Source organism: Lampetra fluviatilis, chromosome 4 (genome assembly GCF_964198595.1).
Source record: "Lampetra fluviatilis chromosome 4, kcLamFluv1.1, whole genome shotgun sequence".
In the NCBI taxonomy this organism is placed as follows: domain Eukaryota; kingdom Metazoa; phylum Chordata; class Hyperoartia; order Petromyzontiformes; family Petromyzontidae; genus Lampetra; species Lampetra fluviatilis.
The window spans coordinates 8282912-8295724 of record NC_136278.1 but is presented as its reverse complement, the minus strand read 5'-3'; the positions used below and the strand labels follow the sequence as shown (position 1 = coordinate 8295724).

Sequence of the window (12813 nt, the reverse complement as noted above, 5' to 3'; positions counted from 1 at the left end):
ACTGCAAGGATTCATATTCTTAGGTTTTTTCGGTAAAGTCACGTAGGTAAACATTTTTTATTTTACTTTTATTAATTTTAATGTTTTACCTACGTGACTTTACCGAAAAAACCTAAGAATATAAAAACTATATATATATTTATTTTTTACCAGGTAAGGCCCACTGAGCTATATAGCTTTTCATCTTCTTGGTTCTTTCGGTAAAGTCACGTAGAAGGAAAATAATAAAATGATAAAAATAAAACATAATAAAATAATTCTCACGACGTTTCGGCCACAACGTCGTGAGAATTATTTTATTATGTTTTCTTATTTTATTATTTTCCTTCTACGTGACTTTACCGAAAGAACCAAGAAGATGAATCCCTGCAGTCACGAAAGCTTTAAATCGAAATATATAGCTATTTTTAAGAAGTGACCTGGCCACAAATGATAGCTCAACGAAGTAACTTATCGCGTGGAAATGTATTGTAGCAAACACTCTAAACGCGTGATTCTGAATGTGGAGGGAAAACCCGGAGGACCCGGAGAAAAATCCACGTGACCACAGTCACGCAAACTCCAGGTTCTAAATCGAACCCACAACTTCCTGTATACCAGGCGAGGTAGTAACATCTTGCCACCGCGGGGGAGTTTTAGATTGCTTATCTAAAGGGTATTTGGCCTACTCTTCCACGCTGGCCAGATGTATTGGAAGAGCTGGGAGTACCCACACTTCACCCCACCAAACACGTGACCCTGCCGAATTGCTGGCTAACTGGGTGTACCCATTTATACTGCTGGCTGGACAGGGGCGGGAGGATTTAAGAAACGTTCCCATTGTCTCCACTGCAGCGCCGCCGGCAAAATAAACCGGCGACCTTTGGACTGCTGGGCTAGTGTCCCCACCATTACTACACGGTGGGATGTCTAAGATTATTTATTTTGTCCTCTTCCCGCCACGGTTTATTCCAAATGTGCTCTCGGTGTCATGTCATCAGAAGAAGAATACTGAAATCTCGCAAGAGAGCACGCGTCCAGGGTGTCAGAGAATGGCTGTATAATTCATTATTCACAGGCCTTTCCCCTGAAAATCCTTATACTTTTGCACAATAGGGAGCGGCACTTTCCCATGCACTTTCCCATGCACTTTGCCATGCACTTTGCAATGCCTTTGTTTGTTGCATGACAATCAAACCAATTTTTTGGACTCCCAGAGCTGAAATTTCACCAAATGAAGTGCTAAACGCAATTGAAAATGGGTGGGTTTGTTTGTGCAATCACCCATGGGATCGGCTGAGACCATGACCTCAATACAATCGAGAGCTCGGTTTAATCAAAAGCGACTAGGACACAGATTCAAACCCAGAATCGAGAATCTTAGCAGTGCCGACTCAGCGATTTGACCTCTGGGCCACCAAGCCACCGTAAGAGACACTAAATAAAGAAGCTCAAGTAATGACAACCAGATTTGTTCCGTCAAACCAAACACAAACCAACCATTCACTGTCACATTGATTTCCGGACAACACTTAATCATTTTCTGAAATCCACTTAACATTAATCTACTTTCAACGTAGGATAAAAAAAAGCTCAAACTTTAAATATTATATATTTTTAAAGGCTTCGGGTTATATTGATGCACCGGTGCCAGTGGGTATTAAAACTATCAAAAACGTTATAAATAATAACTGCTCAGGCGTTGTTTTAAAAACAGTCCCTGAAGCAACTGACTTCGAACTAGGCCCCGGCAAGGTAAGGTAATTGTACCCTTTTACCGGGTAAAAGGGTAAAGGTAAAGCGTAAAGGTGTCGACATGCCAAGGGGTAAGAGTAAAGGGTAGGGTAAAAGGTAGGCTCGTTGCTTTTTACCTTTTACCTTACCTGATAAAGGGTAAAAGGTAGGGTAGAGTGATTGTATTGTGGAAAGGTAAAAAGTAGGGTAAAGGTAGGCTCGTTGTTTTTACACTTTTACCTTACCTTGCCGAGGCCTACTTCGAACCACCCTTTACGACAACTGATGATTAATGTACAAATAAGACAACATTTCGGGGAGCGGTGTCGCTTTGGTTAGCACAACGTGCTATGAACATGATGACCCGAAATCGATTCCCGGCCATGAATAACCACACGGTCGAGTGATATCGAAACGAGTACTGAGCTCCCTTTCACAAACTCGCATTGACTAGCGTGGAGAAGTATGGTCAAACGATACCCCACGACGTGGGGAGGCCTTCATTCAGCAGTCGTTTGACTAAAGGCCTGTTGGAGACAATATTTCATACCATTGGAATTTCAAATCCCGTTTCACGCCGTTTTTTTAAATCCTAGCAAGTTTTTTTTTTCCCTTTTGTAAAAGTCTGGAGTCACATTCCTGTCTGGGGTGTGTGGCTTTTACGAGTTCCAGTGCCATGAGCCGAAAAAATGGGAAGCCATTGCTCACAACGGGGAGCTGCGTGGGTCCACAAATGTCTCACTTGAGATGGAGAAAAATGACCTTTAGGAGACCACTCTGACCGAGCTGGGAGATAATTGTTTTTTAGGTTGTTCCCATGTGGCTGTTTGCTGGGAAAGCCCTGCATTGTGTGGGAGGCTCATGCAGGGCACAGTGAATGGATGGCTGCGGCGAGGAAGGGCGTCACGGGTCACCCTGGAGAGTGGCAGTCATTCCCGCACGGACGAGTCACTGGCACAAACAGAATGGGAAAATCTGCAAACAGCGCTTTTGACTCACGCGTTTCTCCTTCACCAAAAACAAATGTTTGACTTTTGCTTGAGGTCTTCATTTATGTTATATGCTAAGAACATGTACGTATATGCAATAGCGAATGCTGTACATGCTATGTGGTATAGAATCATTATCAATAGTTTTATAAACCTTGGTCAATCCACTGCTGGATGAAGGTCTCCCCATGCCGTCTAAGTCACGGGGGTTGTTTTGATCATACTTCACCATGTTAGTCAATGCACATTGGTGAAGGGGGGGGGGTGACCCAGGGTTTGTTCAGATATCACTCGCCACTGATGTTACCCAAGGCTGGTAATTAAGCTCCGATCGCTGGGTTCATCGTGCAATGCACTAACCAGAGCGCCGCCACTCCACCCATTTATTTTCAAAACGACCTCGGAAACGATCTCCTTAATGACATACAAGCAGCGGAGTACACTAACCACAAACCCACGATGGAATGAAAGCATTGATGAGTGTCCATTCATCGTATGTAATGATGCCGTGCCCTCATTATGTCATGTAAAACAGGGGCAAATACATTCTATATGTCAGTGCCTCTCACACCACAACCTGCCAAGACCCAAACAGACAGGCCGACCGCCAGCCAACCCTTCCAGGATCATGCCGTGGCCCTGTTTACGTAGCTGGCCGCCGCTGCTGCTGCCGCTGCTGCCGCTACGCTCCGTTGTCGCGCGTTCCCGAGTGGCTCGGTAAGCGGTCGGGCTACGACAGCCGGCACGCCGCAAACAACGGCCTCGTCGCCCTGTCCCCCGTCTCGCCCCGCGATTCCTCGCTGTTTAAGGCGCTCTGGGCAACACGTGCGCACGCGCAAAAATATGCGTGTTGGGAGCTCATTCAAAAGCTACACACGAATAGGGCCCCCATTGAATTCTGCCCTGTGTGAGTTGTTTGGATGCTTGTAAGAGCACATTCTTCAAACGTCTGATTTTCATCTCGGGTTATATGACCGGGCTACTGGCTTTGCCACTGCATTCCAAAAGCTGGAGGCTGTAGGACGCCACATTGAGGTTGTATTCCACCATCATCATTATTATGATCATCATCAATTTTTAATCTACAACTAAATAAAGTCATCACTAAGGTGATGCGTTTTTGGTGGGTAATGAATGAACACTAACTATAATCTTCTGGCCGTAGTCTGCAGACATCTGCGCATAAAACTAATTAATATGTTTTTATTACATCGGTTTCAAAATAATTTAAAATCACCATCGGAATTTTTTGAAGCGATGACTCCTATCATTACTTAACGGCGCCTCTGAGATCTTTCCGTAATTGCCAACACGTGTCTTTCCATGACTGCGTCACTTGAAACGCTATCGCATTATTTTAGAACGGACGCCGTTCACAGGCGAAGTGCCCTAGCCACTGCACGCCTTCATGAGGACCCCACCCCAAAATCATAATCCCAGCACAGCCAATGCCAAAATAAATCCAAACTGGGTCTGGCCAACAACGGCAGGGGGCATTGAAGATGACGACCGAGGTCTGTACGTGGAACCCCCCGCGCTGAGCGGCGCCTAGGAGCGAAGCGGAGAGCAATATGGTCTGTTCTCACATAACGCGTGTTGTTATAACACGAATTGGATAAAAAGCTAAAACAATAAATTCACGATGTTTCGGAGGCAACACAAGTCTCCGTCATCAGGTGGGACCGTCACAGCCAGATTTGCTGCATCAAGTACCTACGTGACTTTACCGAAAAAACTAAGAGTATGAATCATTGCAGTCACGAAAGCTTCAAATCTAGAATGGATATAAAGCAATGAATGTATTGGGGAACACATTTTTTATAACGTGGATTTGAATTGGATATAATGCGATTAAATGAACAGGACTATGTCACACGAGTCGGAATAAGCGGTCGTACCGCTGCCTTGGCGTAGTATCATCACCAAAAGCGGGATGCTGCTGGATGCTTTTAGATGCTACCCATGCGCATCAGTCTTTGTTCAGCCTGCATACGCATCTCACGTGTTATCGCGGACTGTCCTTTATCCTGCATCATTATAACGCGATTTCTACATCACCCGGTGTTCATCAGGAACCCAACTACCCCGTTATAGGAGAACAGACTGTACCAATAATAATGATAATGATAACCCTGGTCAGACGCAGATGTGACACAGACGGGCGCCACGTCCTGAGCGCACGCTTCACCAGACACGGCACACGTGGGATCGTGCACAAGGCCGCTTTGTCTCGCTGCAAGGTCACGCACGTGGCGTCCTTCACGGGCGTTCTCCGTCCACGTTCTGACGAGACGCGATGGGATTCCCGGCGGCGTAAAGTTTCGTTGAGTTGAGATTTCTCTGGGGTTGCCACCTCGTACGTATCAAGGTGAAGGATACCTCACAATGCCAGAAGAGGGGAGAACCACTGATGTGAGGGTTGTTTTTGTCGCAGGACAATCCGTTAAGATGTTTGGTGGATAATTATACAACTGACAAAAACTGTACCAGGGAAGACTTATAGATTTCCCAGGACAGCTGCCTCAAAAAGAGGCCAATCCCAGAAAAACCAGGACAGTTGGTAACCCGCTAAGATTTACACATGAGCATGGTCACCACGCTACAAACCTCTGGTGAGCTGGGTTTAATTCCCAGTCAGGTTGATCATCAGTGGTGAATTACTCCCTTAGTTAGACTCAGCCCTAAGTGATTAACTGGTGCAGAGTGTGAACATCAGGTAAAGGCAGGCTTGGTTGTGGCCACACCGCTACTGTTCCGGCCTTAGTAGGTGCTCGTTAATGTTTATTCGGGGGACCTTTATGTTCTGTGTGTGGGTGTATGTGTTATAAGGGGTGGGCGTAAGTTTTGAGAATGGTGGATAGGGATTGTGACGCAAATATGTCAGACTTATTTAGTTTTTCAGTTGTATTACCAGAACGATCCCAGCTGTGCTGTCGCGTCAGACTACTTCTGTGCTCGAACGAGCACCGGGCTTCGTGCTCACCTCGAGTGACATCCCTCGGCCAGTGATAGAAACTCTACATTCCTATGCAGGTATTCAGTCCTTCCGCATGAAAGCTGCTGTTTATCGACTCCGGGAAAGACGACAGGCTGAGTTTACTCCTGACCCACTGACTCATGTCTTCCTCGTGCCCTTTCGAGTCTGAGTCAAGCGCCCTAACAGCAGCACTCTACTCATGAATCTCCAGCATAAAATAAGCAGACGGAAGTCCGTTAGAATTTGAATAAACATTTTTTAGTCCCTCAAATCATAACAGCGTGTGATCAAGCAGCCAAACTCTGGGATAAGTGTCGACCATTTCAGTTGTTGAACAAACACGGGCCATGCCTGCACTTGCGCAAAACGCAAGGCAAAGCTGCAGCGTCCCGTACCACTGCGGAGCTACGCGACCTCGACGTTCAATTGACCGTGACCTCGACCACCCACACGGCCCTCTTCAGGACCGCTCTTTGTCCCAGGAGCGGTGGCCGGCGTGGGCTCGGGTCAACGGCGTCGTAAACGCCTCACGACCGAGCGGCACGTGACTCCACAGCGCGAACCGTACGCCTCGCCGAGTTTGCCGATTGGGTCGACAAAGGGCCGTCCGCGTGGGGAATTGCATATCTTCAATTTTCGCATTTTTTTTTTTTGACGTGGCCTACAATGCAACACTGACGCGTGCTTTGCGCTAATTCCGTACATACGATCTGGATGCCGGTATCGACTCGAGCGTTTACGTGTCTCACATCTTCACCATTTCAGTGCCCTGCTACGGTTTAGCCAAGGGGACCGCCAATGGCAGCTGTCCCTGTGCAACACAAGGTGTATGCAGTACCGGACTGCAACTGAGCGTTAGTCTGCGAGCAGAAGGTGATGTTGCTCTTTGGTTTTTCCTCAAAGCAGTAAACAACAGTTTATAAAATTTTGTACATTTGGACCGTGACGCCGCAACACACATAGCATCCGCGAATAACGTTGCGGCGTCCACTGTGAAGCTGACCGCGTAAATCTATGGTCATTCCACTCGCGGGATTAACCAGGGCGGCCGCTGGCACGGGTGGACACCGATCGGTTGCATCACCGCTCTCCCCCTGCGCTGTCGTAGCCCGCACCGCCCACCCCACCCATCCCACCCACCCAACCCATGCCATTCACGCCATCTATGCCACCCGTATCACCCACACCGCTCACACCACCCACCCCACCCATCCCACCCACCCCACCCATGCCATTCACGCCACCCACCCCACCCGTACCACCCACACCACCCACCCCACCCACCCCACCCACCCCACCCATGCCATTCACGCCATCTATGCCACCCGTATCACCCACACCGCTCACACCACCCACCCCACCCATCCCACCCACCCCACCCATGCCATTCACGCCACCCACCCCACCCGTTCCACCCACACCACCCACCCCACCCACCCCACCCACCCCACCCATGCCATTCACGCCATCTATGCCACCCGTATCACCCACACCGCTCACACCACCCACACCACCCATCCCACCCACCCCACCCATGCCATTCACGCCACCCACCCCACCCGTACCACCCACACCACCCACCCCACCCACCCCACCCACCCCACCCATGCCATTCACGCCATCTATGCCACCCGTATCACCCACACCGCTCACACCACCCACACCACCCACACCACCCACACCACCCATCCCACCCACCCCACCCATGCCATTCACGCCATCTATGCCACCCGTATCACCCACACCGCTCACACCACCCACACCACCCACACCACCCACACCACCCATCCCACCCACCCCACCCATGCCACTCACGCCATCCATGCCACCCGTACCACCCACGCCACCCACCCCACCCACCCCACCCGCGATACCCACGGCACCCGCGCCACCCACACCTGCCGCACCGCCCGCGTCGCCAGCATTGCCTCACCGGTAGGGTTGCGCGTCGAATCCGCGGTGGCTCGGGAAGCCCAGCATGCCGCACACGACGCGCGCCTCCTCCTCGGCCCAGCCGGCGTCGCACACGCGGCTCCAGCGCCCGCCGTGCTTCACCTCCACCACGCCCTCGGTGACCGGCACGCGCTTCGCCCCGTTCCTCAGCACGGGCTTGAGGCGCACCTCCGTGAAGAGCCGCTCGCCCGGCAGCATCTGCCACGGGACGACGGCGACGGCGAGGAGGAGGAGGAAAGAGGGTTTGGGAAAGAGGGGCAGGTCACACGGCGATGAGCGATTAAACTATTTTTTAGTTTTTTCCCAGGTAAGGCCCACTGAGCTATGTAGCTCTCTTCTAGAAGCAGCCCGGCTATCACAAATGATGGCTCACCAAAGTGGCTTATCTTGTGGACATTTGAGCATCCGGTTACTCTAAATGTGGAGGGAAAAACCGGAGGACCTGGAAAAAAATCCACACGACCACGGGGAGAACATGCAAGCTCCAAATATGCAGCAGGCGTCAGGGTCGGGATCGAACCCACGACCTCCTGTATACTAGATGAGGTAGTTAACATCTCGCCACATGGGCAATTCAATTTGCGTTGGGTTTGGCAGTCGTGCTGCGCGACTCCCTGATGCGGTTTTTTTTCAGTTGTGCCGCGCGGTGCCCGGCGTCGTTGTCGACTCTGTTGTTCATGAAGAAGCTCCCGGCACGTTGCGGCTCCTATTCACGATGTGTGCGTTTGGCTCAATGCGTGCATCGCGAGCCGGGGGAGATACGTTTAATCGAATGAGTAATTTGATCGTTCCACGCCCGAACGCGCTTGACAAATGGAAAGTTTGAAAACTACTTCTCTCTGCGCATAGCTGTAGGCTGGATGGAATAAAACTGTAGCCACTTTGGACAAACGAATGGACACTTTTTAAATTGCAAAAAAATTGCTATATAATTTGAGGTTCTCTATGTGTTTGTTTTAAGCAGCTATTTTAACAAGCAACCTACATTTGTAAACAGATACAAAAGCAAGCGACTGTGAAGAGGTCACTGTTTGACGGTCTGGTAAATATGAACACATTTTGGCCATGAAGTATAAATCAAGGAGCAAAAAAAGTCCGTCTCCAATTTCACGATTAGATTTCACAGCCTTCGATTTCACCACAACTCAGATGTCCCGGGAGGAAACCCCGTGGACCCACAGAAGCTTCCTGCCCAAGAAGCCACAGAACCGCAAACGGGCGAAGAATAAAAACCGATCGTGCGCACACCCACCGGGCGACGATAACTTCGTGGATTGGAACACGGAATGGTATTCGGGTTGCACCTCGGTGTGATGCAGAGGTCGCAAACGGGTTTTGATTCCTTACCCGTACCCGTACCCGGCCGCACCAGGGTCGCAAATAGGTACCCGTACCCTACCCGATACCCGGCTACCCGTACCCGGCCGGGTATCGGGTAGGGTACGGGTATCGGGTAGGGTACGGGTACCCGATTGCGACCTCTGGGGTGGGTTGATTCTAGGAACTTTCATTGTGGGAAGAGACAAGACGTTGGGAAATGAGTGACAAACAGTTACTCACCAGTGACTCACGGCCTACCCGTACCCGTACCCGGCCGCACCAGGGTAGCAAACGGGTACCCGTACCCGACTGGGTACGGGTAGCCGGGTATCGGGTAGGGCACGGGTATCGGGTACCCGATTGCGACCTCTGGTGTGATGGTTACCAACTGGACTTGAACTCCAGAGGTCGCTCGTTCGATCCCCCTGCGTGGCGGTTGAACCAATGGGGAAGTTAATCTACATGTGCACGCTGCTGGGAGTCGGTTGGCAGGTTGTGGGTGGTGGGGTAAAGTGTGGGTACTCCCATCGCTCCCAAGATATCTGGTCAGTGTGGATGAGTAGGCCAAAAATACCCTCCAGAGAGAGCTGTCTCGGGAGCTCCCTCGAGCGGAGGCCCTTCTGCCATGAGAGGAGTGAGCAAGGATTTGCAGGCCTGCTGCCCCTTTACCGAATGCAACGTTGCGCACAGCTCATCAATCCACTGCTGGATGAAGAACTTGTCATGCCCTATGTATGTATGTTGAACTTCTTTCGCACCGTACGTAGCCAACCGTGTCAGTCATTGGGGTTGTTTGACTACACTTCGCCATGCTGGTCAGCGTGGGTTAGTGATGGTGTTGTCGAGAACTGATTCGGATATCTTACTCTTTGGTTCTTTCGGTAAAGTCACGTAGATAAAAAAAAATAAGAAAAAAATATATATGACTTATTTATTTATTCTTATTTTTCTTTTTCTACCTACGTGACTTTACCGAAAGAACCAAAGAGTGTGGATCCTTGCAGTCACGAAAACTTAAAATCTAGAATGATTCGGATATCACTCGCTCTGGCCGGGAATCACATTGAGGTCACCGCTTTGATGGCCGAGTGCGCTAACCAGTACGCCAACTCTTCACTGCCACGACAATAACCTCAAGGATATATGGAACATGCCGTGCACAATTTCAACTGACAACGTGTCGCCGCTCAGCATCAGTGTCAGCAGCAAAGCCCCGTGACAGTCCCGGAGTGATTAATGGGAGACTTTGCCAGACATATCCCAGGGGTAAGCGGGCTTTTTCTTTGGTTGTCTGCGTGGTTCACAGCTGATATATCCATCCTCCAAACCCCCGCCAGCCGCCAGGGAATGTTCTCTGCAGTCACTGCATGAGTGAGACATTGGAAGATTGTATCTCTGGCCTTCCCATAAATGTTCACAATTTTGTTTTACGACTCAGGAGTGCAATGAAACTCCAGCATTCATGAACTCTAACCGGTGTAATTTACCGCGAGGGTATATTAGGTGGCATGTACATGAACAGCCCCTTTGTCAATCCACTGCTGGATGAGAGGCTCCCCCACACTATGCGGCTCGTGGGGGTTATTTAACCATACTTCACCACGCTGGTCAGCGCGGGTTGGTGAAGGTGGGCAGCGTGGAATATTTGGACAATAGTACTGTACACTCATGGCTTTTGCTGGACTGGTCTCCTCTGAAAAGATAGCACCGCAACAGCCTATAACACCTATGTTCTGATTGCTAGTCGCCTGTTCCAAGCAATTTCCAGGCTCCCACCTGCTTAGCTTCTGAGATCTGACAATATCGGGTTGTGTTCTGGGTGATTTTGACAAAGGTTTAGGTGAGCTGAAGGGGAACATTTTAGGACAGAAAAATTACGGGGCGAATGATGTACATAGAACGAATGGAGCAAATAGCAGAGGTGGGACAAAGTCATTGTTATGCAAGTCCAAGTCGAGTCGCAAGTCATCAAATTCATGACTCGAGTCTGACTCGAGTCCAAGTCACATGACTCGAGTCCACATCTCATAGGTGGGACAAAGTCATTGTTATGCAAGTCCAAGTCGAGTCGCAAGTCATCAAATTCATGACTCGAGTCTGACTCGAGTCCAAGTCACATGACTCGAGTCCACACCTCTGGCAAATAGCCATGCAAAACAATGCTAAAATTGTAGTGATAAATACATACATTGTAGCCTTCCAAAGACATAACCTAAAACGCCATGAGCTGAGTCAAAATTGTCGTTGAATTTGAACACGGTATCCTGAAACAGAGCAACTGCGCAGTAAAAACACTTTTCCACTTGTTTCAGGCTGCAGAGGGAACTGCACGGCTGCTTTCTCCCGACTGTCAATCGCGACGCGTACAGACACGGGGACTAATTCTAGATTTGAAGTTTTCGTGACTGCAAGGATTCATACTCTTAGTTTTTTCGGTAAAGTCACGTAGGTAGAAAATTAAAATTAATAAAAATAAAATAATAAAAAAATCACATAGGCTCGCGAGATTTGATTGACCGACACTGCTTTGATAGAAACGAGCAACGACAGTGAAGGGACGTGTGACCTCGTTTCCGCGTGTTTATATATTTTTGTACAATTCGGAAAATAAAGGGGGGCCCCAATTTAAGATGGAAAAGTCTCGCACGGCAGAGCGTCTGCTGTTAAGGGGTCTGAAACGCGAATCGGGCGAGGCGTCTCATTTCCCGCGGCTGTGTGGTTATGCCGAACGCCGACTCCACACAACCAGTGGCGTTTACTTCTGAATCAAGCAAACCACAGTCCGGGGCGGCGTTTGAAAATTTATTTAACGCGCACCAGCGGGTCGCCTTTGTGGAAACGGGGTCGGAATTTATTTTATTTCATAATTCTGCTTGCATAACTCTCACGCAGCTGGCTTAAGTGGTAATTGCATTCGCTCAAAGGCCAAGACTGGCAAACTGGCCGCGTGTCAAGATAAGCAAACTTCAATCCACATGTCAAAGTATCGTCACAGACCAGCCCTATACACACACACACATATAAATAGACTGTATATATTTTACAAAAATCACGTGATTAACATCTCTAGGAATAAGACAGAGTAGTTGTATAGTCCATCAAGAGAGTGAAATGCAAGCCCTGATTTTATTCCTATTTATGGAACACATTCATCCGGTAACTGGGAGCCTCTGGGTTTCATTACCGGATGTCACAATATATATTGCACTATTTATGTTCATATGACTTTCTAATGTTAAATATGTGTTCATAAGTTCAACAAAGATTTCAGAGCAAGCCACTGAATAATTTGTTTTCCAACTAAACATTTAAGGCTTCTTTTTACAGGTAGGAACAACAGGTTCCACACTGCCCACCAGGGATTATTTGTCTGTCTGTCGTGCATATGTGTCTGTCGTGCACGAATGCGCTGTCCAACCAAGTTCCTACCTGCCCACTCAGAAGGAACGTGTTAATCGAAAGAAACATGGGTCAAAATAGCCACAATAATTAACAGTCCGTTGTCAATTCACTCCTGGGTGAAGGTTTCCACATGCCGTGTTGGTCACGGCGGTTGTTTGACCATACTTCATCATGCCGGTCAGTGCGGGTTCACAACGAGAATATTTATACTGGAGGAATCCGATGAGCTATGAAGCTCATTTTCGTAGATGTCCAGTAGTTAGTGAAAGGGGAAGCTCAAATATCACTCGCCACCGATGTTGGCCATGACCGGGAATCAGACTTATTCCGTTGGGTTTATAGCGCAGGACGCAAACCACGACACCTCTGCTCCTTCGCCATGGTCAGTGGGGTAGCTAGCAAGTGTGCAGGCAGTGCAACTGCACCAGGGCACACTAGCCAAAGGGGCTCAAACCCTGA

At 49.0% G+C, this 12813-nt stretch overlaps 1 protein-coding gene across 3 annotated transcripts in view; it reads right to left on the bottom strand.

Moving 5' to 3' along the window:
- The window catches only part of LOXL4 (lysyl oxidase like 4), a 74628-nt gene that overhangs the window by 35895 nt on the left and 25920 nt on the right, over window positions 1-12813 (bottom strand). For all 3 annotated transcript variants that reach the window (XM_078855506.1, XM_078855503.1, XM_078855505.1), the window contains exon 4: window positions 7613-7830. In XM_078855506.1, coding sequence (XP_078711632.1) covers window positions 7613-7830 — 218 coding nt within the window. The remainder of the gene's footprint in view (window positions 1-7612; window positions 7831-12813) is intronic.